Consider the following 12,789-nt stretch of genomic DNA (forward strand, 5'->3'; position numbering starts at 1 on the left):
GAAATTCCTTTTGCTCAGGCTGAAGTGATGATGTTCTGTTTCCCGTCAAGTTCCCTAAAATCCCTTTTTCCACGTGCGCTCTAAAGTTTGCTGCGAATAAGGATACCATTTCAGACCCTATGGCTCCAGTATTTACGGGGGGTGCGGGGGAGGCCGAAAACGACTGAAGAACGGCTGGCAACCCGGCGGTCCTGCCGAACTTAATGGCGGGACCTCGTTATCATTTTGTTCCATTTCCCGCCAGGCAGCCGGCCAAATGAACAGCCTGGCTCACGCTCCAGGAGGGAACGCCAGCGACAGGAGTCCACAGCTGGAGACCCTGGGGGATGGTCCTCGACAATCGGAAGGGAGATGAGGAGTGGGGAGAGAGACCGCGATCGGGAGGCCTGGGGGAGGTCTACGGCCTCCTTGAGGTGCCAGGGAAAGCACTCATGCTCCTCCTGGCCCTCAAGGAGTGCTGAGAAAGGCACTTACCTTGTGGAGCCGGCAGCTGTCGGGCTTCTCGATCCCTGGGTAACCCGCGCAGCAACAGTGAATTTTAAATTGGGCTCCCAATTGCACTGTAGGAGCCCGATTTAAATGTGTTAATAAAGTGTCCCCCTTCTCCCTGGCAGGACACTTGAACGCCACGAAACCCACCGCCGTAAAAAAGGCAACGGGTACGTGCGCGGCATGTTGGGGATGCGTTCCCCGTATTTAATTCTTTATTTCGCCCCCCCGCCTCCCCCACCAACCATCTCCCGTCCATTATGGGGGGGGAGCGCGGGAGTTAATATCGAGGTCCTATATATGTCCTTGTTCTGAGTTATTCTGGGCGATAATTCTGTACAGTCAAAATCACCATAGATGAGAAATACAGCACGTTCTAGACTTCAGGATGACGAGAGAGTCTAGCTGGTCTCATATGCTACATGAGTTTGTGCATCAAAGTTCCATTAATGTGTTTCCTTCATACAGTGATGCAGCTCAGAAGGAGGCCATTCGGCCCATCATGTCTGTGCCGGCTCTTTGAAAGAGCCATCCAATTATTCCCACTCCCCTGCCCTTTCCCCATAGTCCTGCAAATTTCTCCATTTCAAGTATTTATCTAATTCCTTTTTAAAAGTAACTATTGAATCTGCTTACACCTTTTCAGGCAGTGCATTTCAGATCATCATAACTCACTGCGCAAAAAAACAATTCTCCTCATTTCACTCCTGGATTTGTTAAAATAAAAATCAGATGCAATAAAACATTTCATATTTGGATAACAGTCATCCTAGGACCACTGACCTCTACCGTATATATTTTGCATTGATTGTTGTCGGTGGCATTTCAAAAAGTGAGCTAACTGCGTCCTGAGATCTGTGTACAGATAGCATCAGATTAGTCATTGCCCAGCTCGCTCTTTGCAAAGTATACTCTTGGCGTTGAAGCATAAAAATCTTAAATCCCTTGATATTTAACCCTTTTGTTACAAACCTGATCAAATCTGGTCTTTCAAATATCACTGCAACCAAGAGTTAGTAAATAGTTATGAAGGGTATTTTTATGCTGATCAAGTGAGGTCACCTGTGCTGTCAGGCAGCATCTGTGGAGAGAGAAACAGAGTTAACATTTCATTTCAGGCCATTCAGGGGTGATGTCAGGAAGCAATTATTCACACAAAAGGTAGTGGAAATTTGGAACACTCTTCCCCAAAAAGCTGATGATGCCTTGAGTCAGTTGAAAACGTCAAAACTAAAATTGATAGATTTTTGTTAGGCATGAGTGCCAAGGCGGTTAGATGGAGTTGAGTTACAGATCAGCCATGATTTAATTGAATGGCGGGTCACGCTCGAGGAGCTGAATGGTCTAGTCCTGATCCTATGTTGCTATAGCACTGGGGAATGGCACACTTCCCATTTTCGGCACTGAGCGCCATCATCACTCAGTGATGGGTACGGTTATGTGCAGAACAGAACTCCCCCTGCTCTGCTTCAACCATGTCCCTGGGCCCCAACCTCAGAAGAACTCGCCCTCCTCTACCAGTGTGGCATTTTCTCACACCACCCGTACTGTGGCCTAATGAGTGAAATTGCTGTTTGCCAATTTAATGCTGCATTATATGCCACTGAGGCCACAATATTTGGAGAAAGGGAACTCTGCATTTGCTGTTGCATTCAATTTAAAATGGAGGAAAAAATGATCTCTTGTGATTATTTCAATTTTAATTGCCAGGCTTCTGCAGTAAGTTGGAAGATGTATGGGATCTTTTGAGTTTTATTAATTATCTAGATGTCTATTGGTTAGTATTCTCTTTGGGGTTCATTTGGAAAATAGGTTTACAAATTCTAATGCCATATGATATACTGAATGGAATAAAAACAGAAAATGCTGGAAACACTCAGCAGGTAAGGCAGCATCTGTGGAGAGAGAAACAGAGTTAACGTTTCAGGCACTGGAAGATATTAGAGTTGAACAGCTTTTATGCAAATAGAGCCAGGGAAAGGGAGGGGCAGAATAAGAACAAAAGGGAAAGGTCCGTGATAGGGTGGAGGGCAAATGATTAAATGTCAAAATGGGTTAGTTCTTTACATAGACTTTTATAACCTCCATATCTCAGCGTGTTCCCCCAGATTGCGTGAAAGTGTGAGGTTAGTACATTGGACTTCATATTGTTCATAGGCAGGAATGTGGACGTGAGAAAGTGTCATCGCTTTTACATTAGCGTTAACAACTTGAAATTGGTGAGAACTTGCTCGTGTTTGCCTGGTGGGTTGTGAAGGGACAGTGTTGCAAATGTGACTAGGAGGGCTCTCTCAACCATACTGCAGATTGAAAGAACACTGCTGTAAGACGCACACAATTTTGCACAGTCCCCTTAAGTCGTGCACCTAGAATTCTACATTTTTCACTTTCCACCCACTTACCCTTGGAAAAGTATAAACTGGCAACCAAAGTGGATGGGATGTCTTCACATCTAGTGACATCAGAGTTTTTTTTGTTAAGTATTACAATTTTTTTTAAATCAATATCACAGTATTGTAATAAAAGTGGAAAAAAAAACTGCAAGGGCCGGAAATCTGTAATGAAAATAGAAAATGCAAGAAATACACTGCAGTATCTAAAAAAGGAGAAGACTGGTTAATGTTTTGAGTTGAAAATATTTGTCAGAACTTAGCCTTGAAAAGAATGAAGGTTGCAGATTCAAGTTCCACTCCAGGACTTGAGCATGTAATCTAGGCTGACACTTTCCATTGCAGTACTGAATGAGCACTGCATTGTTTGAAGTATTGCCCTTCAGATGAGACATAAAGCCAGTGCCCCCATATTCTTGTTTCTGTGGTTTGGGTGGTCATTAGAGATCCCATAGCACTATTGGAAGACGAGCAGGATGTTCTCTTGGTGTCTTGGCCAGCATTCATTCTTCAGTTACTATCAAGAACAAATTAATTTGATCATTCATCTCCTTGCTGTTTCTGGCTGCTGTATTTGCCTTCACTGCACTTGAAAGTGAATCTTCACATGTGAAGCACCGATAGTTTTCTAAGAGATGTGAAAAGGTGCTGCATAAAAGCAAGTCTTTAACAGACCTGTGTATTCCCAGCATTTTCTGCTTTTATTTAAGGATTGATATATATATAAAAAAAATAATGAGAGAGAGCAAATATTTCAAATTATTGTGATGATTTGAAATACATGGTTATATAACTCAATTTTATTGGCTTTTTTTCACACTAAAAAGGTTAGTGTTAAAATAGTGGAAACTTTTATCTTTCAGCATCACCATAGATGATGTGGTTCATGTGATAGATGGAGGTAAGATAAAAGAGACTCACTTCGACACCCAAAACAATATCAGCACAATGACAGCAGAGTGGGTCAGCAAAGCTAATGCCAAACAACGGAAAGGTCGAGCCGGCAGGTAAAGTAATTTGTATCTGTCAGAAGAGTCAACTTGTGTTAGATGAAATGCCATAGCAACAGGCTCTCTACAGTGTACACTGCAGTCTGTGGGTATTCACAGAATTAAAGGTCACTGGTCAGGGACTGGACTGAAAATAACCTATCTGAATGTCACAGGTAGTTTTTTTTTATTTAGATAAAATTGTCCTAGTCATTCAAGGTCATGCTGCTTATCTGTTCAGCTTTCATAGGAAGAGAATTGTAAACAATTTTACAACACCAAGTTATAGTCCAGCAATTTTAATTTAAATTCACAAGCTTTCGGAGGCTACCTCCTTCGTCAGGTGAACGATGTGAAAAAATCGTTCACCTGACGAAGGAGGTAGCCTCCGAAAGCTTGTGAATTTAAAATAAAATTGCTGGACTATAACTTGGTGTTGTAAAATTGTTTACAATTGTCAACCCCAGTCCATCACCGGCATCTCCACATCATTCATAGGAAGAGGGCAGTTAGTGACCCAAAAGTCTTATGGAATCATACTGTTTGCAGCATAGAAGCAAACCATTCAGCCCATCATGCCAGTGTTGGTGCTGACTCTTTGACTGGAGCTGATTGCTTTCATCCTATTTCCCTCCCCTTTCTCCATATCCTTTTATACTCTTCCTTTTCGAGTATTTATCCAGTTCCCATTTAGATGAAGTCATAGTCCTTATCTCCGTAGATACTTGCAGTAAAGCAATTCTGTCTTCTCTAACCTTCTTGTGGGGGTGGGGGGAGGTATCTTCCAGCTTCTATCTTCATCTAATGATGATTCTGAGTCTGTGCCACCTTCTTACCGATTCTGCTACCAGTGGAGACTATTTACTATTTCACTATTTACCCTCTCAAACCCCTTTTAGATCCCCTCCCCCCTTCAACATTCTTTGCTCCAGTGAAAATAGCTCCAAATTTTCAAGCCATAACTAGAAATTTTGTTCCTGGTATCATTCTAGCGAAGATTCATTGTAACCTTGCTATGGCTCTAATACCTTTCCTATTCGTATGTCGTACTCCGATTCTGTCTGAAGCACGTTTTGGACAAATTCGAAATAATTTCTTTGGTTTTTTTTGTTGAACAAGGTTGTGAATTTTTAACCAAGACTTTACGAAATATTTTCCCTTTGAGTAATTGGATCAGGAATGTATGACTTTTCGATATGACAAACTGCAATTGTTGATGTCATTGGCACGTGCTATTGCGCCAATTTTTTCTCCAGTAGGACTATTTGAATCCAAAATTGGACATGGGAAATCTTCTAGAATCCTGTATCTTATTTGCGAACTCCATAACTACAGGATTGGGGCTCATACTTTTGGTTAAAGTTAGAACACTTGCATAATGTGTGTATTATTGAGGGAATAATACACATCCATAGTTGTCCGCTGCACAATTGCACACACACCAGTGGTGCGAACCCAAGAGAAATTCGGAGCTGCACTAAAAACAATCCTGCCCAAAACTATCTCACTACACATTTTATTTCTGGATTATGTTATATTTATGATAAAACTGGTTAAGAGTAAGATAAGACATTGTACGAGTTTAGATGTAAATTATTTTAAGCATGCTCGCAATTGGAGGAAAAGACAAAAAGGTTGAAGACAGAAAATGTTGGAAACACTCAGCAGGTCAGGCAGCATCTGTGGAGAGAGAAACTGAGTTAATGCTTCAGGCCGATGACCTTTCATCATAACTGGAAGAAGTTAGAGATTTAACAGTTCATAAGCAAGTACAGAGCCAGGGGAAAAGGGGGTAGGAAGGAAAGTACAAGATGGAGGGCAGGAATGATCAAAAAGGTTGTCTACTTTCAAATAGTACAGCAGTATACTAGAGCAGTCCCATTGGTGGTAGGTTATATAATTTTACACAGCCAATATAAGTTGATTGGAAGGGTCAAGACAATAATGTAATAAGATTTCCTTAACAGGGACAATGTCCATACAAGAAAACTCGATCTTACTATTTTAATTGATTACAAGATAATGGCCAATAAGAGGTAGCTAGCTGTGATCAATATTATGTTTCAGTGCATTAGCATTTAATATATCAGTTATGAGTTGATTGAAAGTTACTTGTGAGATTCACATTGCTGAATTACAGGTATTTCCCTTTTTAATTCTAAGTCCTTTTTAAAATGATGAATTACTGTTGTTCGACTATCTTCAATTTTATTTTTCTTCATTCTCCTCTTGCAGCACACTTGCTAACCTGTTAGATTCCGCAAACAGACTTAACAGTCGAGTGAATAAAAGCTTTTATTCCCAGAAACAGTTTAAAATGAGCTGCCTACAGAGTAAACCGCACAGGCAGTCTAAATGGTCTGGCTTGTCGAACGACAACTCATTCACACTGCAACTGTGGCATCGATGCAAAGCAGTTTTGTTTCACGCAGACACAGCAGTTGCAGTGTAAGGGCAGCATGAATCCAGAGTTGGGGCTGACCTGACATTGGAGCAAAGCAGTGTCAGTTCAGGTCTTAACACCTGGTATCATGCAAATAATTTTACTTGCTTTCCCACTCTTCTAGATGCACTTCTCTCCCTCTCTCTCTCTTTAGGAGATATTGCATAGGTCAGGAGCCAAAAGAATGAGTGTTTAGCACAATCATAATTCTGGTGCCTAAGTTATCCTGAAATCCACATTTTAGGAAAGTCCTAGGCCCTTTAAGACTTTCTTTCAGTCTCTTGGACCCCTACACTCAGAATCTAAAGCTAGGGGGGGTGGTGGGAAGCTTTGAAAATGCCAGCCCACCCTAAGACAGGGTGAAGCTATAGTTTCCCATACCCGCTTTACCTCAAGTTGACATATTCAGCGGGCAAATATGGGAAGTATGATACTTCACCAGATCACTAGACAAAAAGGAACGAGGAGACTTTTTGCCCCATCTTAGTCCATACGTCTAGAAAAACTTACAGATCCCATCACAGCATTAACCGTCTCATAAGCCACTTTTATATCGGCGCTCGTTTAGCTTGAATTCCAGGAAACAAGCATCCATGAGTAGGCTCCAGGCATTTATGCTTCTGAATCTAGCTTCCTTGTCCCTGCAGCAGACTCGTAGGCCCAGGAAAAACTGCGAGCTACTGTTGGGAGCTGGACTTAGCTTTGTAAACACAGGAACCAGCACATTGAAGCTGATTGCCCAAAATTCCAATTGAAACAGGGCTAACATAGGAACTGCTAGACGCAAAAAGACAAAGGTCCATCTAGTTCGCCTTCTACCATCCCGGTAGTCACATGACACAACGATAATGGAGTTGTTGATTAATCATAGCGATCGATCTTTATCAATTATTCTACAATAGACCCAGATATGAGATGAGGAAAACCCCAGTGGTGGAGAGCTTTGGCAACCATAGGCCCAAAGTCATCTTTTTCCTCCCAAGCCTGTTACACTTACCACATGTCATGTCTCAAATTACTCATACACTGTATCCCAAAATGTTATTTTCTGAAAGAAATCTATCTAATTTGCATTTAAATTAATCAATAATAACTGTTTCCACCATCTCCCTAGGGAACCTGTTCTCCTATTTAGCAATGAGGCAATGGCACCAATAATAGCTTTTCTAAACTTTGAGGCCCACAATATCAGCGCAAATAGAACTGTACTGTCTAAGCTTTGTAGGATTGTCCAGGCTTGCATTTGACCCATTGATCGTAATTTGGACACCCCATATCCAGGCAGTTGTCCTTGTTTTCTGTCCCTGCAACCTCCGTTCTTAAATCCAATAAAAGTCAGGCTCCCAGAGCAGGGAGTTGAACTCTTCGACATCATAAGGTGCTGGAGTATTTGCACACTATCATCGTAAGAATGCTTGTCGGTGAAGACCGCGAATTGTGTAAGCAACTGAGAATGTGAATCTGTCAGGGTGGTGTGTGACTTGGAGGGGAACGTGAAGGTGGTGGTGTTCCCATGCGCCTGTTGCCCTTGTCCATCTAGGTGGTAGAGGTCGTGGGTTTGGGAGGTGCTGTCGAAGAAGCGTTGGTGAGTTGCTACAGTGTATCTTGTAGATGGTACACACTGCAGCCACGGTACGTGGTGGTGAAGGGATTGAATGTTTAAGGTGGTAGATGGGGTGCCAATCAAGCAGGCGGCTGCTTTGTCCTGACCTTTTTTTGCACTGCGCAGTGAATCCCAGCACACTGTACTCGATTGCCTTGAGTACAGTCTATTGCCTGAAGTTGCAGCACAGTACACAGAGTGGATTTTGTTTTACTGTCTAGATGGGCCAATAACCATCGCATTGCAGCTCTAATTTGTGAACCATCTTGTACAGATGGAAACTGCAGCGAGTGGTGTATGTCTGTTTATCTTGTTAAAACCAGCTAAAGCTCTTGATTGTTGTGAACACTTCTAGGGTCCAGCCAGGTTCCTGTTACCACTTGTACAATGGATTGCGAGAGAGCCTTCTCGATGACTATCAGCTGCCAGAAATCATGAGGACTCCACTTGAAGAGCTTTGCTTACAGATAAAGGTGAAAAATAATTGCCTTTCAACAACTTAAATCGTCAAAATTGCCCTTTAAGTTTCAGCAAAATGGGCCAGTTTATATGTAAATACTGTGACATAGGATTATCTCCTTACATCTCTCATTGGGAACGTTCAGTGCCAGAAAAGACCATTGTGGTCACATTTTGGGATGTAGAAGGACCTTAAGCCCATTTGATCTCATTATCCATGATCCTGTCCTCAAATTACAACTTGTACGTCTACCTGACGAGGCAGACAGACCTCAGTTTACCATCTCATTGACCAGTACCATGAGGCTTGAACCCACAGTATTCTGACCGAGAGGTTACATATGATCTGGACTGATTTTGATCGCCTGAGGAGATTGTCGAGGAATTTTCCAGAGTATTTTTTCCCCTTATTGGCCCTGGGGTGTTTTCTCTTTTTTTTGCCTACCCCAGGAGATTCCAATGGCTGCAGGATTTCGGGGGAGGGGTAAGGAAGCATCTAGTCATGATGCTCCTGCCATCATGGTGTGGGGCAGGCTTAATGGACCAGCCCGTCAATTTCATATGTTCATAGCCTAGTGATTATGGTGCTGGACTAGCAACCCAGTAATCGTGAATTCAAAACCCACAGTGGCAAAAGAGCTGGAAATATTTGGGCCAAAATCAGAAAAATAACCATGAAAGCTTTTGGATTGTTGTGTATTGCCAACAACAAGGGAGGGAGGAAGGGAACCTGCCACCCCTTCCTGGTCTGGCCTACATGTAACTCCAGTCCCACAATATGTGATTGATCCTTTATGCCCTAAGGGTAATTTGGGATTGGCCAATAAATACTGCCTTGCCTTTTCCACCCACATAGCAACTGAGCTAACAACCTACACTTGTATAGCGCCTTTACTTTAATGTGGTGAGCTGTCCCATGGTGCTTTACTAAAGGGAAGGTCGAAACTGAGCAGGACGACTGGGGGCAGGTTAAATGAGATGACGAGAGGTGCGGTTCGAGAGCTGGGTTTTGAAGATGGGGAGAGATGCAGCAAGGTGGAGTGATTCAGGGAGGGAATTCTGAGTGCAGAGCCATGGTGAATGATCGCGCTGCCATTGCGGGTGGAGCGGTATGAGGCCGGAGACTCACAATGGTCCAGACTCAGAAGAGCAGAGTTATACCTGTTCTGTGACTTACCATGAATGGTGCCAAGGGAGTTCCACTAGTTGATACAGCGTGCGTGTCCCCTACTTTCAGGAAGCGTCGCAGCATGCCTAGCCATCTCACCTGTGTATCCCATTTAATTTATGGCTGGAGAGTCTAGAACTAGGGGTCATAGTCTCAAGATAAGGGATCGGCCATTTAGGACCGAGATGAGAAAAAAATTCTTCACTCAGAGGGTTGTGAATCTTTGGAGTTCTCTACCCCAGAGAGCTGTGGATGCTTAGTCGTTGAGTATATTCAAGACTGAGAGCGATAGATTTTTGGACACTAATGGAATCAAAGGATATGGGGATAGGGCGGGAATGTGGAGTTGAGATCGAAGGTCAGCCATGATCTTATTGAATGGCGGAGCAGGGTCGAGGGGCCATATGGCCTACTCCTGCTCCTATTTCTTATGTTCTTATAAATACTTGCCTATCAATCCTCCTAGCTGCTCTAAGCTAGGCGGTGCTGTGGTGCTACGCTTCACTGTGGCACCTCCTGACCTTAGTCTTGTTCCCTAGGTCAAATTTCCCCTGCTCGCTCCCAGAGTCCAGCCGGCACTCCTGTTGTGGCCTCGACAGGACCCCCTCCCTTACACTACGACCCGAAAGCCCACCTGTGGCCTTGGCTGGATTCCTACTCCCGGTCCTGCCACCATAATGCCCGCCTTGGGCCCTGGCCAGATACCGCCCCGCGGCTTGCTATCTGCCACCTGAATGCTGCCGCCCAGCCCCCCCCACCCGAAAGCATTAGTAGAAGAGATGGAAGCAGAAGGAGAATCGGAACAAGGCAGAGACAGAGAGGACCAGAAGAGGAGAGAAGCAAAATGGGATAGAAAGAGAGAAGTGGAAGAGGAGAGAGACAGCGGAGATAACAAGAGAAGCAGTATACAGACGTAAAAGCAAACAATGGGAACAAGATACTAAACAGAGAAAAGCATTTACACAAAGAGAACAGACATGTAGGCGAGAGAGTATGCTCTGACTCACCGCTATAATAAAAATGTTACGTCAAGCACATACAGACGTCACACTTTATTTTAATGCTCGGTACTGTGGTGCTGCAGCTCGAAGCTGGCTAGCAATTTTCAATCTGCGAAGTTCCCTGATCAGACAACATTTAAACTTTGACCTTTGAGCCTGTGTTTAGTTAATAGCAATTAGACTTGAAGAGACACAGTTCCACCTAAACAGCAGATTTGCACATACACATGGTATAACGCTGCTGTCCGTGAAAAGCATGTCACCTGACTTGTACGATGAATATCAGAGAACGCTGCCGGAATACTTTATTTATAGTCCGCTCGGTCGTTCAGTTTCGTGTTTCCCCAGCTGGAAATTTAATTGAATTTGACACCGAGTTGTTGACTGACCTGTTTTTAAATGTTTTCATTAAACCTTATCATGAGTGTGTCTTTTAATGTAAAATAACTGGCATTTCTATTTGGACTGGTTAAATAACTGTTCCGTAGTTTTATGGTGTTCTAACGATATAAAAATAGAATACATTGAGGGTCTAAGTTGTAAATTACAAGAATTTTCTGATACTGTCGGAAGGTTAAAAATAAATGGTTGACTGAAGAATCTTTGCCTTCATCTACGTGTGACGATACATATCATTAATCGGCTGCTTTTTAAAAAAAATTTACCGTAGATTTTAAATCTTGGTCGAATTGCCCATTTCCTGGAGAAGGCAATGCAACCTCCATCAAAGGAAGCAGTCAACCTGGCTGTGACTCACCTTAAAGAACTGGTAAGTATTTGCTGAGCTAAAGGGACCACGACACGTCTGCTGACAGAGGCAAGTTCAGCTCCTTCTGCTGACTGACTACGGGACTGTAAAGCTGCTGTCGTGCTGGTGCAAAGTGATTTTTTTTCCTTTGACGCCTCAGTAAGCGCGTGCATGCAGCCTGAATCCAGATTTGGGATCTGAACTGAAACTGGGATGAAGTAGAGTGGGACTCCCCGGAGGAAGGAGTCTCATCCCACTTCTCTTCGGAGCCCTTGGGGAAAGGCAGGAAATCGCTGCAGCACTTGTCGCAGTGTTGAGAGGCCAGCAAGGCCAAACGCTGATTTAAATTTATTTAACTATAGAGGGGCTGTGCGTAGTGAAATAGATTGCCCTGCAATTGATTGTCTTTGTTACCCTTTTAAAATTTTATACCCCACCTTCAGCTACCTTAACAATCCAATCGGCCAGCATTGTGCACCGTGGCTATAGTGTGTACTATCCACAGGAAGCACTGCAGCAACTCACCAAAGCTTCTTTAACAGCACCTCTCAATTTCGCAATCTTCACCGCCTAGAAGGACAGAGAGGCAGCAGGCACATGGGAACACCATCACCTCCAAGTTCTCCTCCAAGTCTCTCACTATCCCGAATTGGACATATGTCGCCATTCCTTCATCGTCACTGGTTCAAAATCCTGGTACTCCCTACATAACGGCATCATGGGTACACCTTCACCACACGGACTGCAGCAGTTCAATAAGAAGGCTCACCACCACCTTCTCGAGGGCGACTAGGGATGGGCAATAAATGCCGGCCTTGCCAGCGATGCCCATAGAAAGAAAGAAAGACTTGCATTTATATAGCGACCTCAGGATGCCCCAAAGTGCTTTTACAGCCAATTAAGTACTTTTGAAGTGTAGTCACTGTTGTAATGTAGGGGAACGCAGCAGCAAATTTGCACACAGCAAGGTCCCACAAACAGCAATTAGTTAATAAGCAGATAATCTGTTTTTTAGTGATGTTGGTTGAGGGATAAATATTGGCCAGGTCTCCCTGCTCTTCATAATAGTACCATGGGACCTTTTACATCCACCTGAGGGCAGTCAGGGCCTTGGTTTAACGTCTTATCCGAAAGACGGCACCTCCGACAGTGAAGCACTCCCCCAGTATTGCACTGGAAGTGTCTGCCTAGATTTTGTGCTTAAGCCTCTGGAATGGAGCTTGAACCTACAACCTTCTGACTCAGAGGCAAGAGTGCTACCCATTGAGCCCTGACGAACACCTATCCCAAGACTGAATTTTAAAATATGACACAAAATGTGCCGGAAAATGTATTTCCATCATTATCGTTTAATTACAATATAAGCGCATGCATTCAGCATCCTTGTTACTTCTGGCAGGAAGTACTTGAATTGAAGACAGAGATCTGGGTGCCAGCGGAATTTTTTGTTATTCATTTTTGGGATATTGGCGTCACTGGCAAGGCCGGCATTTATTGCC

General features: G+C 43.4%; 1 protein-coding gene across 1 annotated transcript in view; it reads left to right on the top strand.

Moving 5' to 3' along the window:
- The window catches only part of dhx36 (DEAH (Asp-Glu-Ala-His) box polypeptide 36), a 77,643-nt gene that overhangs the window by 48,555 nt on the left and 16,299 nt on the right, over window positions 1-12,789 (top strand). Inside the window, exons 15-17 of the mRNA XM_067994922.1 lie at window positions 3,743-3,886; window positions 8,270-8,387; window positions 11,213-11,311. Coding sequence (XP_067851023.1) covers window positions 3,743-3,886; window positions 8,270-8,387; window positions 11,213-11,311 — 361 coding nt within the window. The remainder of the gene's footprint in view (window positions 1-3,742; window positions 3,887-8,269; window positions 8,388-11,212; window positions 11,312-12,789) is intronic.

The sequence above is a fragment of the Heptranchias perlo genome, chromosome 13 (assembly GCF_035084215.1).
Source record: "Heptranchias perlo isolate sHepPer1 chromosome 13, sHepPer1.hap1, whole genome shotgun sequence".
In the NCBI taxonomy this organism is placed as follows: Eukaryota; Metazoa; Chordata; class Chondrichthyes; order Hexanchiformes; family Hexanchidae; genus Heptranchias; species Heptranchias perlo.